Below are 17,723 nucleotides of genomic sequence, written 5' to 3'. Positions count from 1 at the left end.
CCCAGGTCCTCAGACCACACCTGGCTTCAGCAACCCTGCTTGCCTCTGACTGCCCGGGTCTATGCAGGTGTGAGCATGAAGTAGCCACAGGGGGCTAATTGCTAATAGCCCCTTGCTGTTGGGGAAACATGAATCCCTTTAGGGGAGTATGTGACCAGGTGGATGGAGGTGGCAGCAGCGGCCACCAGTGCCTCAAATCTCACGCCAGTTTGGGATTACCAAGAACTCTCACTAAGAATGGCTCACAAATTGACCTCCCCTTTCTCCGTCCCGTCCTCCAAACAGCCTGATGAGGCAGAGGGGAGCCAAGCAGGTCATCAGAGGGAGACATCACTCACTCTTTAGGCCACACAAACTGGTTCCACTTACATCAGTCTATTCAACCCTGTCCCTCTGATGCTGAGACAGTGACTTTCCAGGGACCAAGCCGAAAGCCTTGCCTCAGTCCTCAGTGTCTTCAGCGTCAAGCGCTTGCCATGGTAAAGAACCGTTTCTCCTCGAGCCACACCCCACCCCCCTCGGCCTGCCCTTGGCTGGCCTGCCTGGCTTCTCTTTCCCAGCTCCTCACAGAGGACCCTTCCCCAAGATTCCCTCCCACTCTGCTCTCCGTCTGCCAGCTGCCTCTCTGAGCAACCTCAGCATCTCAGCCACCGCTGCCTTGCCCTCCTTGCGCGTGACTGCTCCCTCCCAAACTCTGGGGCTCTGCACCGTGGCCAGACCTCACTGGGATCTGTCTAAATCTCTGCTCGCTCCCTACATCATCTCTGTGCCTCCCAACACCGCCCTCTACTCCAGTACATCCGAGTTTGCTCCACTTACCTTCTCTACCACAACCACAGCTCTACCCAGCCCACACTATCCCGGCCAAACTCCTTAGCGTCATCTTTAAGACTCCTATCCAGCCCTGTCCAGTCTCCCTGTTCGGCCCTAGCCCCACAACTACCCTTTAAGAATGCTGGAAAACTGGAACTCTATCAAGCAAGCATGTCCCCATCCTCATTCAAAGGGTTCCTGCCACCTGTCGTGTCCTGCTGTAGCGCGCGCGCGCGCGCGCGTGCACACACACACACACACACACACACACACACACACACACACACACACACACCCCAGACCGCAGGCTCCTTCTCTGCTCCATAGGCTCTTGGCACTACCCGGGGAGGAGCAACTGTCTCCACTACCACTGGTCTTGCCAGCCATTCACTTGCCCTTGCCTTATGGTACATGTCACAGCTAGTCTAGAACTGTCATGATGTATGTACTTGTCATGATTCCGCTAAATAGCAAGTGCCCCAGATGTAGAAATAGTCCATCTTTTCCTCCCTGACTGCCCAGCACAGTATGTTCACAGGGTAAATGTTTATTGAGGAAATACACCACCTGAAGCCCCAGAAAGAAGTCATTATCCCAACACCCCACCGTCCCTCTAGGCGGAGGCAGGAGAGAGGCCGGAATCCTGCCTTCTCCCACCTTCTTTGGCAGACGTGGGTGGGGCCGGGGCTTAAGCAGTTAGTCCCAGTGTTTATTTTTCTGCCACAACATTCAAGCCCTGTGCTAATCCTTCCGTTAATAAAAAAGAGAGACAAGATAGAGCTCTCAAGGCACTTGAAATTTAATTGGAGGGATAAACCCATAAAAAGGCAATTATTTGTTCTTTGATGGGACTTTTGGAAATCCTTCTTTTACACATGACATAACAAAGCAACTTTTTTTGTTTGTTTTTCGTACGTCCCCAAAGACGTAAAGCGGAGACAAGAATTATTGGAAATAAGGAAACTAATATGTACCGAGCTCAGGAGATGTGCTAGGCCACATTCAGGGCACATTTGCTTGCACTCCTTCTTTAGGGCGGTGAGATGTTCCCATGTAGCACATGTGGATGAGTTCACACTCAGAGATGCCAGGCCATTCACGGTCTCGCAGCTAGTGAGCACTGCACTCTAGATTCTGCCTGGCTTCCACACTTTGCATGCCAGGTTCTCCACTCCCTCCCCTGCCCATGCATCGTGGGTTCTGGGGCAGGAGAGAGCAGAGGCCGGGGTGCTTGCGGGAGCTTTGTGGAAGGCCTGGGGTTTGCATGATTTCAGTGCAGAAAATATGCACAGAGCGGAAAATGATGAGAGGAAAAACAGGCATGAGAATCAAGGTGGGGAAATGGGAGGTGTCCTCTGGGGAAGGGGAACAGTCTGTCTACCTGGCTGGAGCTGAAATTTGTGTAGAGAAGTGGCAGGAAGTGATTGGATCAAATGATAAAGAGTTTGGTCCTTATGCTGTGGCGGGGAGGAGATGGTGAGGGGCTTTGCGGGGGCCCAATGCAGTGGTCTGGTGGCAGCATGCTGGAGGATGGAGGCTCTGGGGTCCGGGCAGCCGAGTCCAATGCCCGGAGGCACGGGCACATGGCTCCCAATCTCTGATGAGAATGGTGACTTTGGGGCCCTCATCCTTCTTTTTCTTCAGGTCTCTGTCACCCTTTCCCTCCTCCCTGAGTATCCAGGTGCCCTGTCTCTACCTCTCCAGAAGTTAATATTTACATAGCTCCCCCGCCCAGCAGGTTGGTGTGTGGGGTGGGGCCAGGGGGCACTGGAGTGAAACAGACCAGACGTGGACAGAGAAGCCTATCGAGAGGGCCTGGGGGAGGGAGGAGGCAGCAGGGCCGGAGTCCGCCCAGGACATCTGGCACCAGTGACCTTGTGGGGAAAGGAGCCAAGAATGGGGCGTCAGGGGGCCTGGGACCCCCCTGCCTGAGAGACACAGGAACCCTGGCCCCGTGTTGTGGACACAAGCGCCCATCCTCAAGGTCTTGAGAACTCCTGAACTTCCAAAGGTACGAGAGCCCTGGCAGCCACCGCCTGCCTGCTGGGTACGGAGCAGAGCTGAGGAAACCCACCCGCCTGGGGCCCGAGCCAACAGGCACCTGTTGTTCAGTGTTGCCAGCTTTCAAGGGGAGAACCTCCCCTTTCAGACAAGCCATGGGGGAGTACAGTTCAGTCGGCCTTGAGGGGTCAGAGGCCTTCCCAGGGGGAGGAGGCTGGAGGCAGAGTCAGTCTTTCCATGGGACAAGGACAGTGATGAGGTGGGGGCAGAGGATGGCATGGGTGAGAAGGGTCCCCTTGCCGCCCCTCTGAAGGCCCAGCACCAATACACACACACACACACACACACACAGTGCCCAAATCCCTGGCAGCAAAATGACCTTGGCAGTTACCACTCCTCAGGTCGACAGAGGGAGCTCTCACTCTGCAATCCCCTTGGGTCCAGGCCTGGCTGGGCTGATCACTCTTCCTGCCCAAGGTGGCCCGCCCGCCCCACCCATGGAGAGACATTCCGATAGAATGTGAGACTCGGGCGTGGTGGGGGACAGTGGGAATGGGGCCTTGAGGGATTGGAAGAGAGCTGTCCCGTGCCCTGACTTTTCTCAGTGGAATGAGAGAGGGTTTGGGACCAGGTGAAGGTGCTCACGTAGAGACGGCAGAGGTGTGGGGCCCGCAGCCAAGTGCCCAGTGCAGCCAGCGCCCAGGGGCCTCTGCACCCTGCTGGAGCAACCCCTCTGGCCCTTCAGCACAAGGACTGTCCCTGCCTTGCTGTCTGTCACCGTCCCGAGCTCCACACTGGGCTTCCTGGAGTGGGGACTCTCCCCAGTGCTGCACACTCTTCAAGACTGGCCTGCTCTCCGGCCCTGAATTAGGGTTCTCCTGAGGTCACCCCTAGAGCCAATTCTAGAGCCTTATGAAGGGAAGTGGGGGGATGGGGCACTTGGTGGGGTTCACTGGGCACCCTAGCTCCTGAAGCTGTCCCCTAACCCCCAGTGCCAGCACTGAGGACACACCCTCAGGCCCCCTCCCTCCATCTCTGAGGAAGAGGCAGCGGGAGCCACAGCTTCCTCCTCCCCCCTCCCTGCCGCCGCAGCTGAGCCAGGCCTGAGCTGCCGGCAGGTTGTCTTGGCAACGGGAGGCGGAGAGGAGATGCGCGGAGGGATGGAGGTGTATGTCACCGAGGAGGCTGCTGCGCTCCTGCCCCACGCCCTGGGCCCTTGAAGGTACCGAGCACCCTCCCCTCCTTTTCCCCTCCGCCCTTTCCCCTTGACTCCCCCGACTCGGCCCTACATGTGCTGGTTTCGATAGGAGGAGGCACCCCTCCTCCCAGGCCCAGCGGTCCTACACATTCCTCATCACCCACCTCGTTCCAGGCCCCTGGCCACAGTGTCCTTCCTGGCATCAGCTCACTTCAGCTCTACCTCTGGGGACCCTCGCACCAGAAGACAGCTCTCCTGGGGTGGGGCCTGGTGGGGGAGGGGCAGCGGCAGGGGAGGAACCCAGGTCGGGTGCGGCAGGGATCAGGAATCCTAAAGGGCTGAGGTGTCAAAGCCCCCGGTTCCTGGTCAGCTGGAGGGACCGAGAGATCATCTAGGGCTGGAGTGGGGCTGGGGCTTCCCCTCTGACTCTCAGCCCCTGATTACAGGGAAGTAAGGGTGGGGTTGAAGGTACAGAAAGCCGAGAGGCTGGGTTGAGGCCGGGTTGGTTGTGGAGCAATGGCCGGGGTGGCTCCTCCTCCAAGGCTGTGCCCCTTCCTGCCACATTAAAGGTATGCCCCCTCCCACATCACTCTCCTGGCCTTTTTCTCCGCAGTTCCACGGATCCCGTGCTTCATCCCCCACCCCCAGGTTTTCTCTATACCTTCACAGCCACCCCCACCCGGCTGCAGCAGCTCAGCCTGTGTTCTGTCTTCCTTCTCAGCCACCTGCCTCCCTCCTTCCTCCCTTCTCTCTGGAGCCCATCCCTCAGGTTACTGTCCTCTCTGTCCCCACCAGCCAGATACATTCTGTCCCCTCCTGGCCTCTTCCCTCAAGCCCCTCCCTCTGTGCTTCTCCATTCAGACACCCCAGAGCCCCCTCCCCAGATTCTAGATTTCCCCAACAACAGCTGATACCATCAGCTGACCGGCTGTGGGCAGGGTTGCCAGGGCAACGGTGAGGGCTGCCTAGGTAGGCAAGTCTGCGGTGTGGAGGTGGAGAGGATGCTGGGGCCAGGGCGAGGGTCAAGGGCAAGGCTTGTTGCCCTTCCCTGTCCTGCCCAGGGGGCCCGAAAGGCCAATGACAGGCTCCTGGGATGGTTGAGGCTTTGCTAGAGACAGGGAAGGCACGTGCCTGTAAATTCTGTGCGGGACCCGGGGGTTACCGGGCAGGAAGCTCGTTTTTCATGAAGCCGCCCTAGGGAGAGATGGGGTCCTTCTCTCTCTCTGCCGCATCCCATTGGAGTTCCCAGGGGATTCAGGTTACCAAGGGGCCAGCCCACATCTCAGTACTGAGAACCTGGTTGCATCCCTCCATTCTGCCCTCCCAGGAGAGAGCTCATCCTTGGGTAACCAATTCTGGCCTGTGCCTGCACCCCCACCTCGAGAGGCTGGGCCCCAGAAGCCTCAGTTGCTGCTGTCAGATGGTGGGGTGGTCATAAATAGGGTAGGAGGTGCAGGTGCCTGGAGAAACCAGGCGTTGTCCCCCTGGGTCATCAGTAGCCCCCTCCCCCTACCCACTGCCCACAGCAACTTGAACTCTGGCTGTTTAGGAGGAGGCTGAGGGACTCTGGGTGCATGTAGGTGTGTGTGAGTGTGAGTGCTGCAGACTGGGGTGTGGGAAAGGGAGAGGACAGTGCTGGCTGATTCTGCTTCGTCATGACGCTAGGTTAATGCTCCTCTTGTTTGAAATGGATTGAGCTGCAGCGTTGGTGGAAGAGCGCGCACATCCACACACACACACCCTCGCCAGCCACACGCTATCAGCTGGAGGTGGGGAGGGCGCGGGGAGGGCGTGGGGGAGCCGGCAGCCTGCCCGCCCGCCCCCAGACAAGGACTCCCCAGCACCGGGGGATCCAGGCGGTCGTGGCTTGCAGAGAAGCAGGGTGGGGGCAAGGGGGGTGGGGACCCAGAGGGGAGATCAGACCGCTCAACCGAGACCAGCTCCCCTCCTTCGCCAGCTCCCACCCCGCCCACCCACCCACCCCAAGCCGGCTTTTTTCCTGTTATTTGTGCTCCGGGGAAGCGCGGCTGGGTTCCTGGAAGAGACGCCTATTACCTAGGCTCCTGGGGGAAGTGGCAGCCCTTGGATCTGGCCTACGCCTCTCGGGCCTCTGTGGCCTCAGAGCGTCTGGTCCACACTGTCTGGGAAGAGGTAGGTGGCAGGGTCTCCGCCTCTTCTCCCCTCTGTGGGCACTGTGGGCCACAGCGCTTGCTGGTGAGCCAGGCTTTGGGTGGCGGCAGGGTATCTGGGGGGAGTCCACGGTGGTCCCTGTCCAGTGGGAGGATGGGCCGGCCCCTGGGACTAGCTGGGCCTGATCTAATGGAACCTTCTTCTGATTTGGGGAAGAGGGCCTGGGGTGTTCTCATCCCAAGGATGAGAACTGCTCCCAGCCCAATCCCCTCTTCGTTAGCATCTCTGCCCGGCCCACCTAGCTGAGCAGGCCAGCAGTGGAAGGGATGGACTGTGGGGGCACGGGGTGGGCAGGGGAGCATTCCCTGTCTGCTGAATACTGGCTTGCTGGCCTCCCCGCAACCACTCCACATGCTCTGGGGGTTGGAGCAGTACATTTAGGGGCCTGGGGCTGTTTGTTTGGAGCCTGCTTTTTAGGGGGAGTGGGAGGAGAGCCTGCTCCCAGCCAGTGACTGGCCAGGCTGGGGTGGGGCTGAGTGAAGAGTGAGGCTGTGGCAGGGCACAGCTGCAGGCCCAAGCCCAGTTCTCCCCCTGTGCCCGCCGCTGGGATGCTTGAAGGGGGCCAGGGCTGAGCAGACATGCAGCCCCCACAGGGTTCCGGGGCTCCCCTCCCTAGCTCTGTCCCTCAGGGCCCAGCAGGCCCAGCTCCGTATCTTGGGCAGACACACCCAGTGTGTCCCTTCCAGGGACCGGTTGCCTGGTTGTGAGAGTCAGGGGAGCAGGGACAGGTCCAAGACAAGGAAGGCAGTTGGGCTCTGGGAATGGGGAGCCCAGGGAAGGCCTCCGGAGCTGGGTAAGTGGAGGGCTCTGTGTGTGTTGCTGTACACGTGCACAACTCTGGGATGGATGCCAGGGACAGGACCAGTGGGTGGGTGCGAGCGGGTGTTGGCAGCACCATGTGTCACTGTGAGGGGGCCTTGATGGGAGAGTGGGGGCGTGAGCTGGCACACAGGGATTTGGAGTCTCCCCACGTGCATGAGTCCTGCAACAGTTTCAGCGCAGGTGCTTCTGCCTGTGCCCACCTGTCCATCTTGTGTGGTGCTGCCGGCCTCTCCGTGGTCAGATGTCAGACTCCTGGATGAAGTTGTCCACCCGTGGGTGGATGTGTGCAGAATCCCTCTTCTAGAGCTCCTGGGTGTTGTGGGGACTGGAACAGGGAGGCCCCAGGATCCAGAAAGCTGAATTGAGGCTGCATTTCCCCCAGCTCTGCCAGTCCCGCTTTTACAACAGGACCAGCTATAAATGGAGGGGGAGCAGTCAGCCTGAGGGGCTGCAGGATGCAGAAAGCAGAAAGCGGGGTCTCTTCAGAGGGAGAGTGGAGAGGGAACATAGAAACCAAGCCAGAGAGAGACCTAGGAGAAGATGGCTGCACAGATGCGTCTCTGGGTGGGCCAGAGAGGTAGGAGGGGGCATCTGGGCCCGGTTTTGTTGTTATCAAGAGAAGAGGGGAGGGCAGGCCTTGAGCAGGGGGACTCTGGGCTCCCCACCCACCCAGGCCTGGTCCTTTATCCAAGTGTGAGAGGGTGCCCTGTAGTGCTGGGTTAGGGGAACCTTCATCGCAGCAGACACAAGGGTAAAAAACATTGGAGTAGGGGAGAGGGAGAAACTGGGAGAAGAGGAGGGAGTCCCCAGGCTCTGCCAACCTTAGGACAGACTCGGAGTTCAGGCTTGGCCTAAGTAAGGGACACCTCTGAAGAGCCACTGGCCCAGAGCAGGCCTCAGCCTCCTGGTGTCCTTTTCCAGTAGGGGGAGGGGGGAGCAAGGTGCCCTGCCCCACCCACATCACACGCATGCACAGCACCCATGGGAGCGCCTGGCCCCTGCCCTGCCGTGCTGCACTGCTCCACCCTCCCTGCCCCTCCCCGCCCGGGATGCTGTTTTGGGAACTGGTGACCTAGCTGGATCCTGCCTTTATTTCTGGCATTGAATTGTTGCCACAGTAACTGCGGGGGTGGGGCCGGGTGGGGGAGAGGGTGAAAGGGAAAGAGGGAGGGAGGGAGAAAAGATGAAGAAAGCAAAGAAAAGGGACCAGAAGAGAAAGCAGAAAGACGGGAGGAAGAAAGGGAGAGAGGGCCAGGCAGTCACTGTGAACAAAACAGGAGAAGGCGAAGCGGGGCAAAGTTCCCTGCCCACCAGATGCCAGCCCGCTTGGATGACTTGCCTCATTTCATCATTCGTTTACTGTCTGCACCGGCTGGCCTCCAGCCTGGCTGGACTCTGCTGCCTGTGTGGCCCAGAGCCAGAGGCCCCCAGACTCCCAGCTGCTCTTCTACAGATGCCATCAGTGAGCAGGACTCTGGGTGGCTCCACTGTCTAAGGTTAGCACGTGGGACCCCCAAGTCCCACATTTTGATTGAAGTGGGATCTCTGGTACTCATTGAAAAGAGCACTTGGCTTTGGCCTCAGGCAGGCCCTGGTAGGAATTCTGGCTTGGCTTCTATTTGGGTGGCCTTCGGCAAGTTCACCTTTCAGCCTCATTTTTGTTCATCTCTAAATGAGGAGAACGTTGTTTTGTGTGAGGTTTAGAAAGGATGTATGAAAGTCCCGAGTACAGAGGCTGGCACCAAGCAGGTAGTGGTTGGCTGGAGACAGGAGCACAGCTAGACCAGGGGCCCCCTACCCCGAAGCTGCCATTCTGCCTGCGGAGGTTTCATTTCTAAAAGCCCAGGGGAGCCACGGTCTGGATCAGTTTCTGCCTGGAAGAAGAGCCCGCCAGGATGGGTGGGCACAAATTCGGAAGGCCCAGTGGGCGGGTCTTATCACCCACATCCCGGGGAGCTGTGGAGAGGAGAGGGTGGTGGGTGAGGTGGGGCTGGGCTGGTGGCTCAGATAAGGCAGGGACACACAGCTGGGGGAGGGTGGGGCTGAGATGGAGGGCGAGCAGACAGCTGGCCTCCGACCAGGGCCAGGGGCAGCTGAGCTGTCCCTTCCGTCACCTGGACCTGCCTTCCTCTGCAGTGCTCTCTCTTCCTCCATCCCTCCCCTCTTCCTGCTGCAGCTCGCCCTTTCTATCTCTTTGTGCACGGAGGTCGCTGGGACCTTGGGGGCGCCTGCACAGGCAGGCGGGGTGCGTGGATGGGAGAGGGGTCTGGACGGGACGAGGTGGAGTGAGCCGGCACTGACCTGGGAGAAATGAGCTTTGACGGAAGGGGCTGCTTGTGGGTGGAGTAGGCAGGGTGTGATTTGAGAGAAGCTGAGGAATCTCTCTCTCTCTCTCTCTCTCTCTCTCTCTCTCTCTCTCTCTCTCTCTCTCTCTCTCTCTCTCTCTCTGTCTCTCTGTCTCTCCCTCTCCCTCACACATGCACGCACACACACATATACACACACTCTTCACCCCCAAACATTTTCCCTGCTGGCCTTCTGACAGCTTAAAATTTAACCAGCAGAAACTTTATGCCTTAAGGCTAGGCCCATGTTTACATGCAAATGTCCCCCAAGGGGTAGGACCAAATTTCTGCCTCTGTGGAAATAATTTATCAACCAACATGCTCTCTAACAAATGGCAGGGGGTGGCGCCAGGGTGCAGGGCCCTGGCTGACCCCAGGAAGCAGACCCAGATGCTAAAGGACAAGACCCAGCAGTGGGGTTGTGGGCAAGAAGGGATTGGGGACAGAGCAGAGGTGAGAGGCCAGGGGCTCAGTGACTGACATCAGCTTTGCCTGGGCGGTATCGTGTGGTGAATGGTTTTAGAAGTCAGACAGACCTGAGCTTAGATTCCACACAGTACTGTGTCCTTGACCAACTACTTGACCTGTTCAAGTCTCAACTTCTTCATGTGCAAACGAGATACTCGAGATACTCGCCAATCCAAGCCAACCCCACAGGATTGGAATGTAAGGGTTAAATTGAAACAAAGATGGGCTGGGCAGTGGCTCACACCTATAATCCCAACATTTCAGAGGCAGAGGTGGGAGGATCACTTCTTTTTTTTTTTTTTTTTTTTTGAGACGGTGTCTCGCTCTGTCTCCCAGGCTGGAGTGCAGTGGCACAATCTTGGCTCACTGCAAACTCTGCCTCCCGGGTTCCCGCCATTCTCCTGCCTCAGCCTCCCAAGTAGCTGGGACTACAGGTGCATGCCGCCACACCCGGCTAATTTTTTGTATTTTTAGTAGAGACGGGTTTTCACCATGTTAGCCAGGATGGTCTGGATCTCCTGACCTCGTGGGGAGGATCACTTGAGCCCAGGAATTTGATACCAGGTTGGGCAACATAGGGAGACCCCCATCCCTACCAAAAAAAAAAAAAATTGTTTTCGGGTGTTGTGGAGTACTTCTGTAGTCCCAGCTACTCGGGAGACTGAGGCAGGAGAATGGATTGAGCCTGGGAGGTCGAGGCTGCAGTGAGCTATGATCATGCCACTGTGCTCCAGCTTTGGTAAAAGAGTGAAACCCTGTCTCAAAAAAAAAAAAAAAAAAAAAAAAAAAAGAAAGAAAGAAAGAAAAGAAAAGAAAAGAAAAAGAAAGAAAAAAATGTGAACTGCCCAGCACAGTGCCAGTCGTAACATAGACATTCTATAAATAGCAGCTGTTAACGTGACTGTGACCATCATGATTTCAAATCATGCTTCTGGGCACCCATGCCTCTGGGACGGTATTTGTGCACGTGTGAGTATGGGGATATATGACCACATATTCCTGAGACATGGCTCACCCTGGGCCACTCACCTCCCACCTCTCTGAGTAGCCAGCACTCTGACAGATAGCTGCTGTCACACTCTGTACCCCTCCCCTGGCTGGTGTTCCAGGAAGATTCCAGGGCCTCCCCCAGGCTCCAGAACACACTGAAGTTATCTAGTCTCCCTCCGGCCTCTCTCTGGGTGCAGCTGCACAGGCTCCTCAGAGTGACCCCTCCAAACCTCTGACTCACTTGTAAGATCTGCAGAGAACCTTAATTCTCTCTCTCTTTTTTTTTTTTTTTTTTTTTTTTTTTTTGAGACAGAGTCTCACTCTGTTGCCCAGGCTGGAGTGCAGTGGTGTAATCATAGCCCACTACAGCCTCAAGCCTCTGGGTTCAAGTGATCCTCCTGCCTCAGCCTCCCAAGTAGCTGGGACCACAGATGTGCAACCACCATGCCCCGATAATTCTTCATTTTTTAAAAAAATAAAGACAGGGCTCACTATATTTCCCAGGCTGACCTCAAACTCCTGGCCTCAAGCGATCCTCCTGCCTTGGCGCCCAAAGTGTTGGGATTACAGGCATAAGCCTCTGCACCTGGCCACCATCTCTCACTTTTGCTGGGAAAATGGAAGCCCTGTATGGTTGTTACCCAACTTCTTTCCCTGTCCGTCCTCTCCTTTCCAGGGAGCACAGTGACATGATCATAGCTCACCGCAGCCTTGACCTCCCGGGCTCAACCCATCCTCCTGCCTCAGCCTCCAAGTAGCTGGGACTATAGGCGTACTTCACGACACCCAACTAATTAAAAAAAAATTCTTTTGTAGAGATAGGGTCTCTCTGTGTTGCCCATGCTGGTGTCGAATTCCTGGGCTCAAGTGATTCTTCCACCTCTGCATCCCGAAGTGTTGGGGTTATAGGCATGAGCCACTGCCCAGCTTATCTTTGTTTCCAGGAAACCTTTCTTCCCAGAGCCAGTCTTGTACTTGGCCATGAACTTGATCCCTTCCCTCCTGCTGCCATCTTGCTCCGCCCACCTAGTGCCCACTGCCCCCTGCAGCCTCAGTCTTTCCTGTCTACTGTTCCCTCTCTGCTGTCTGCAAAAACACATTAAAGGCCTTAGGCCAATCTTGCCTCCTCCAAAATGACCCTGCCCTTCTATCACACTTCTTGGAAGGGCCACTCCCCATGGCTGTACCACCTCGCCAGCACCCTCATCACCCCCCAGTCCCTAACCAGGAGGCCACTATGGCCCTGACATTCAAGCTGGAGGAAAAGCACTTCTCTCACCTTCTCCACGGTGACACATGGCTTCCATGATGTTCTACTCTCTCACCCCTCCCTCTATCCCTCCCTCCCTCTCATTCTCTCTCTCAATATGTTTTGCACATTTACTGTGTATCAGACCCTTTGCTGAAAACACAAAGACCCACTAGAGACTCCCAGGCCCCTGGGAGCTGCCATCTAGTTTTCCTCTCTCTTTCTGACTGTGCCATCTCTGGCTATTTCTTTTCAGTCCCCCAGGTTCCCAGGATGCTGTTTTTTACCTTCTTTCTCCTTTGGCAATCTCGTGTTCGGACTATGACCTCTAGGCAAATGGCTCCCACATCTCTGGTTCCAGCCTGTCCTCTTCTGTAGGTTCCTTTCCTCCTGGACATTCCTACCTGTTCCCCTGCTGCACCCACCACAACCTTCACCTGTCAAAGTGACTTCCTCCTTTCTCCTTCTCCCAGTTTCTCAGACTTGCAGCCTCCGCCATGGGTGCCCCAGATCCAGTCCTGCTTTGCACATTCTGCCTCTAGGGTTTCTCCAATTTGCCCTCTCTCCTTCCTGTCCAAGTCTAGATCTTCACAGTGCCCTGCTGAACTACTGCTGCAGCTTCCGGACAGGTCTCCCCGTGAACATGGATCGGCTCTGCCTGTCCAATCTGGCTGTCAGGCTGCCACCAGATTCATTTTCCCAAAACACTGCTTGAGTTGTGTCACTTCTTTGCTTAAACAAAGTTTTTGAGCCTTCTGTGCCCCTCTGTTGCCAACAGATTACGACCTAACCCTAGGTTGGGTTCAGGGCCTCCACAATCTGGCCTCGACCTCCTGTCCCAAATGCATCTCAACCTCATGAGTTCTCCAATCCAGCCATATTTGCTGTTCTCCACGCAGGCCCAGTACATCCCCATGTCCCCACCTTAGGCTGCTTTCTCTGTCAGGAGGCCCTTTTTCCATTTTTGCATGATCTCAAACTGGGCATCTTTCGAGGCCTACCTCAAATACCTCTTCCTCCAATAAACCCTTTCCCCTCTCTTGACATTCCAGCAGGAGGAATCTCTTCTGTGACTTTTCATAGTGCTTTATACTATGTTATCTGGTACATGTAGTTTTCTACTTTGCATGGGAGTTATCTAGATGCATGCCTTATTTCTGGAGAGGCAGCTTAGCTCCTCTGACTCATCTTTCTGTTCTCCATAAGACTTACTGCAGAGTCCTGCTTTGTGTTCATTGCAGAATAGGTGTTCAGAAAGTATTTGTTGAATGGATGAATAAAACAGTACATGACTAAGTGGATGGATGTATGGATTCAGAGATGGATGGATGGATGGATGGATGGATAAAGGGATGCAGGGATGGATGGATGGATGGGTGGCGAGATGGATGGATGGATGGATGGATGGATGGATGGATGGATGGATGTAGGGATGGATAGATGGATGAACAGATGCATGCATGCATGGATAAGCATTTGCCCCTAGGGCTAACTCAAGTGTATAGCTAGTTTGATACTAGCTATAAACAAAGTAAAAATAAGAGAGGAGAGAGAGCTAACAGCTCTTCAAGTATGTACCAGAATTTATTCTTCTTTTTGCTTAATTAAAAGCATTACAAAGCAAGTACTAAGAAGGCAAGAGGAGTATAAAGTTCCAGAACAGAGTCTTTCCATGCACACCAACACCTTGTGTGACTCTGATGGCCAGAGTCTTTTTTTTTTCTTTTTTTTTGAGATGGAGTCTCACTCTGTCGCCCAGGCTGGAGTGCAGTGGCACGATCTCGGCTCACTGCAAGCTCTGCCTCCCGGGTTCACACCATTCTCCTGCCTCAGCCTCCCAAGTAGCTGGGACTACAGGCGCCCACCACCACGCCCGGCTAATTTCTTGTATTTTTAGTGAGATAGGATTTCACTGTGTTAGCCAGGACGGTCTCGATCTCCTGACCTCGTGATCCACCCGCCTTGGCCTCCCAAAGTGCTGGGATTACAGGAGTGAGCCACTGTGCCCGGCCTACTATAGTCTTGTTTTGGAGATGCCATGGTTCTAGAATCCCGAACAGACTTGAGAAATCTGGCAGATTCTAGCTTTCCTCACTCTCACCTGATACTGAGGACTAGCTAGGCACTGTGAATCGTGCTGAAGACACAGTCATTTTCAACTCCACGGCTCTGGACCAATTTTAACCTCTCTGAGCCCATTTCCTTATCTGTAAATGGGTCTACCTTATAGGGCTGTTGTGGCAATGAAACAAAATAATCCTTGTAAAGGGCTTCTCAAAGTACCTAGCGCAGAGTGAGCACTGAATAAATGACAGCTCTTTGCTCTGCCACCTAAGCTGGAATACAGTGGCGTGATCACAGCTCACTGCAGCCTTCACATCCTGGGCTCAAGCAGTCCTCCCACCTCAGCCTCCAGAGTAGCTGAGCTAACTATAGGTGCACATCACGACATCTGGCTAATTTTTAAATTTTTGTTAGAGACGAGGTCTCCCTATGTTGCCCAGGCTGGCCTGGAACTCCTGGCCTCAAGCCATCCTCTCTCCTTGGCCTCCCACATAGCTCTTATTGTTGTTTTCATCCTCCTGCAATTAGCAATCTGTCTAGTTAGGGAGAAAACATGTTCCCTGTAATCAAGTGCTTAGCTACACTGGTCTGTTTTTAAGTCCCACTGGGATTCAGAGAAGGGTTGATCCATGAGGACTAGACTAGTACAGGAGGCCTCCCAGAGGAGCGGCTTTGGGATGGCCCTGGAAGGCTGGAGGCACCTGGGAGGCAGAGAGGTGGACAAAGCAGTGGAAAGTGTCAAAAGCAGGAAGGTGGGGCTGGGCACAGTGGCTCACACGTGTAATCCCAGCATTTTGGGAGGCCAAGGCAGGTGGATCACTTGAGGTCAGGGTTTCAAGACCAGCCTGACCAACATGGTGAAACCCTATCGCTACCAAAAATACAAAAATTAGCCAGGCGTGGTGGCACACGCCTGTAATCCCAGCTACTCTGGAGGCTGAGACAGGAGAATCGCTTGAACCTGGGAGGCGGAGGTTGCAGTGAACCGAGATGGCACCACTGCACTCCAGCCTGGGCAACAAAGCAAGACTTTTTTTTTTTTTTTTTTTTTTTTTTTTTTTTTAACGAGGCAGGGTCTTACTCTGCCACCCAGGCTGGAGTGCAGTGGTACGATCTCGGCTCACTGCAGCCTCGATCTTCTGGGCTCAAGTGATTCTCCCACCTCAGCCTCCCGAGTAGCTGGGACTACAGGCATCCAGCACCACGCCTGGCTAATTTTCTTCGTAAAGACAGGGTTTCGCTATGTTGTCCAGCCTGGTCTGGAACGCCTAGGTTCAAGCGATCCTCCTGCCTCAGCCCCGCAAAGTGCTGGGATTGCTGGCATGAGCCACTTATGCTCCATCTATGCAGTGTTTTAAAAATAATTTTGTCCATGAAACAAAGTTTGTGTGAAGTTCTGACGTGTGGAATTTCCACTTGTGCGTCATGGTAGACACTCACAAAGTTTCGGAGTGCGGATGTCAGGTTTTGGATGAGGGATGCTGAAGCCGGGCTGCTCATGGAACCCTCTCTGTTAACCCTTCCTGGGCGAGCGCCGGGAGGTGGCGGCGGGGACAGTGTCCCGAGCGGGAGTGGGACCAGCGGCCGGGAGGGAAGGGCCTGAGCCGGGGCCACAGGCCAGGCCGGGGCGGGGAGGGCAGGTGCGGCGGAGCCAGGCCTTGGAGGCCTCCGCCCGGGCGGCAGGCTGACCCCTGCCGTCATTTCCTTTGGAACCAGAGAACAATGGCTCAAAAACAAGCGCAGCCCGTCCCTCGGTCGCCTCCCGTCCACGCGCGCGTTCTCCGGGGCTGAGCGGATGGGACGCCTGAGCCGCACGGGGCCCGGCTGCCTGGAGAGCTGCCGACCGCGGAGGTCCCGCAGCCTAACGCCGCCCCGGCGCGGCCTCCCTCCCTTCTCCCTGCAGCCTGGAGAGTCACCGCCGAGGGATGAGGACGCGCCAGCCCGGGGGGACGCGCCGGCTGCTTTCGCGGCCCCAAGCGCGCAGCGCCCAGCAGCCGCGCGGAGCCTGACACGCTGTCCTCTCCCCTCGCGCACAGGGCTCTGCGAGTGACCTGGCCGGCGAGCTCCGTGCTGCATGGAACGGCTGCAGAAGGTGCGCGGCGCCGCCCCGGGCCGGGGGCGCCGAGGGCGGGTGGGGGTCGCTCGGGAGTCCAGGGCGCCACCTGGTGGCCACCAGCCGCGCAGCGCCGCGCAGCGCCCCGGGTCCCCCAGGCCTAGGGCCGCCCCCGCCCCGTTCGCGCACACACGCACTTGCCCACCCGCCCGCCTTCTCGCTCTCCCCAGCAACCACTTACCTCCCCCGGGAGCGTGAGCCCCTCCCGAGATTCCAGTGTGCCTGGCTCTCCCTCCAGCATTGTGGTGAGTACCCCTCTCGGCCACCAGCACCTCCTGGCTGGGAGGGGGGAGGGGGGAAGACCCCTGGCTGCTAGGGGAGCTTCCCGCGGAGCCTCCCCAGTGGTGGTCCCGCCGGTGCTGGCGGGCAGAGAGAACCCAGAAACCCAGAGAAGCTCCCGTATACCCCTTCCACTGGTCTGGCCTCGTTACACCCCAAGTGCTAGTCAAAGGACTATCATGTTTTAAGGTGACTAATTTCTTAAAATAATAGAATTGTTAACGTCTGCAACGGCAGTCTGTTTTCTTGGTAATTAACGTAAGTCTAGCAAGCAGGGCCAGTGTCCTAGGCCAGGCTTTCAGCACAGCTGTTTCACGTGCACCTTTCCCTTCAGGCCAAGATGGACAATCAGGTGCTGGGCTACAAGGACCTGGCTGCCATCCCCAAGGACAAGGCCATCCTGGACATCGAGCGGCCCGACCTCATGATCTATGAGCCCCACTTCACTTATTCCCTCCTGGAACATGTGGAGCTGCCCCGCAGCCGGGAGGTGAGGGGGCTCCTCTTGGGCAGGACTTGGGGGGAGGCACCCCCAGCCACACTGAGTGGGGACTGATCCCTCCCGTGCTTCTTTTCCTGGAGGTCTGCCTCGGCAAAACAGGAGAGGGAACTGTGCGCAGGAATCAGCCAGTCAGTCCATCCAGCGTTCAAGAGAGCAGGCAGAACGGGCTCTGGGCTGGCATGTCGCTCAGATGTAGAGGGGTGGACACATTTGGATGGCAGCAGCACACAGGAGGCACAAAGAGCAAGATTTGTGGAAACAGTTTGGAAGCACTGAGTGTGGGGGCTGAAAGTCTAGTGGAGGGACCTGTGTGATGTTGTGGCCTCAGTTTACCCTCCTGTAAAATAGTGGTGACCTCTCTGCCCATCCATACACAAGGTAGTCAGGGTGCAGGAGAGAGTGCAAGGCAGGTACTCATCAACTGCCTTCAAGACAAGGTAGGCCGGGCGCGGTGGCTCAAGCCTGTAATGCCAGCACTTTGGGAGGCCGAGACAGGCGGATCACGAGGTCAGGAGATCAAGACCATCCTGGCTAACATGGTGAAACCCCATCTCTACTAAAAAATACAAAAAACTAGCTGGGCGAGGTGGCGGGCGCCTGTAGTCCCAGTTACTCGGAGGCTGAGGCAGGAGAATAGCGTAAACCCGGGAGGCGGAGCTTGCAGTGAGCTGAGATCCGGCCACTGCACT

At 56.3% G+C, this 17,723-nt stretch overlaps 1 protein-coding gene across 8 annotated transcripts in view; it reads left to right on the top strand.

Annotated features, from left to right (window-relative positions):
* The window catches only part of DMTN (dematin actin binding protein), a 35,061-nt gene that overhangs the window by 2,000 nt on the left and 15,338 nt on the right, over positions 1-17,723 (top strand). The window contains exons 1-3 of one of the 8 annotated variants that reach the window (XM_050801485.1): positions 3,875-4,036; positions 16,177-16,232; positions 16,867-17,022. In XM_050801485.1, coding sequence (XP_050657442.1) covers positions 16,215-16,232; positions 16,867-17,022 — 174 coding nt within the window. In that variant the 5' untranslated portion in view covers positions 3,875-4,036; positions 16,177-16,214. Of the gene's footprint in view, positions 1-3,874; positions 4,037-5,925; positions 6,164-6,679; positions 6,996-16,043; positions 16,233-16,866; positions 17,023-17,723 lie in introns of those variants that run through there. The other 7 variants (XM_050801479.1, XM_050801487.1, XM_050801480.1 and 4 more) reach the window with 7 other exon arrangements.

This window comes from Macaca thibetana, chromosome 8 (assembly GCF_024542745.1).
Source record: "Macaca thibetana thibetana isolate TM-01 chromosome 8, ASM2454274v1, whole genome shotgun sequence".
Taxonomy (NCBI): domain Eukaryota; kingdom Metazoa; phylum Chordata; class Mammalia; order Primates; family Cercopithecidae; genus Macaca; species Macaca thibetana.
The sequence above is the reverse complement of the archived record's forward strand: the minus strand, read 5'-3'. Positions and strand labels throughout refer to the sequence as shown.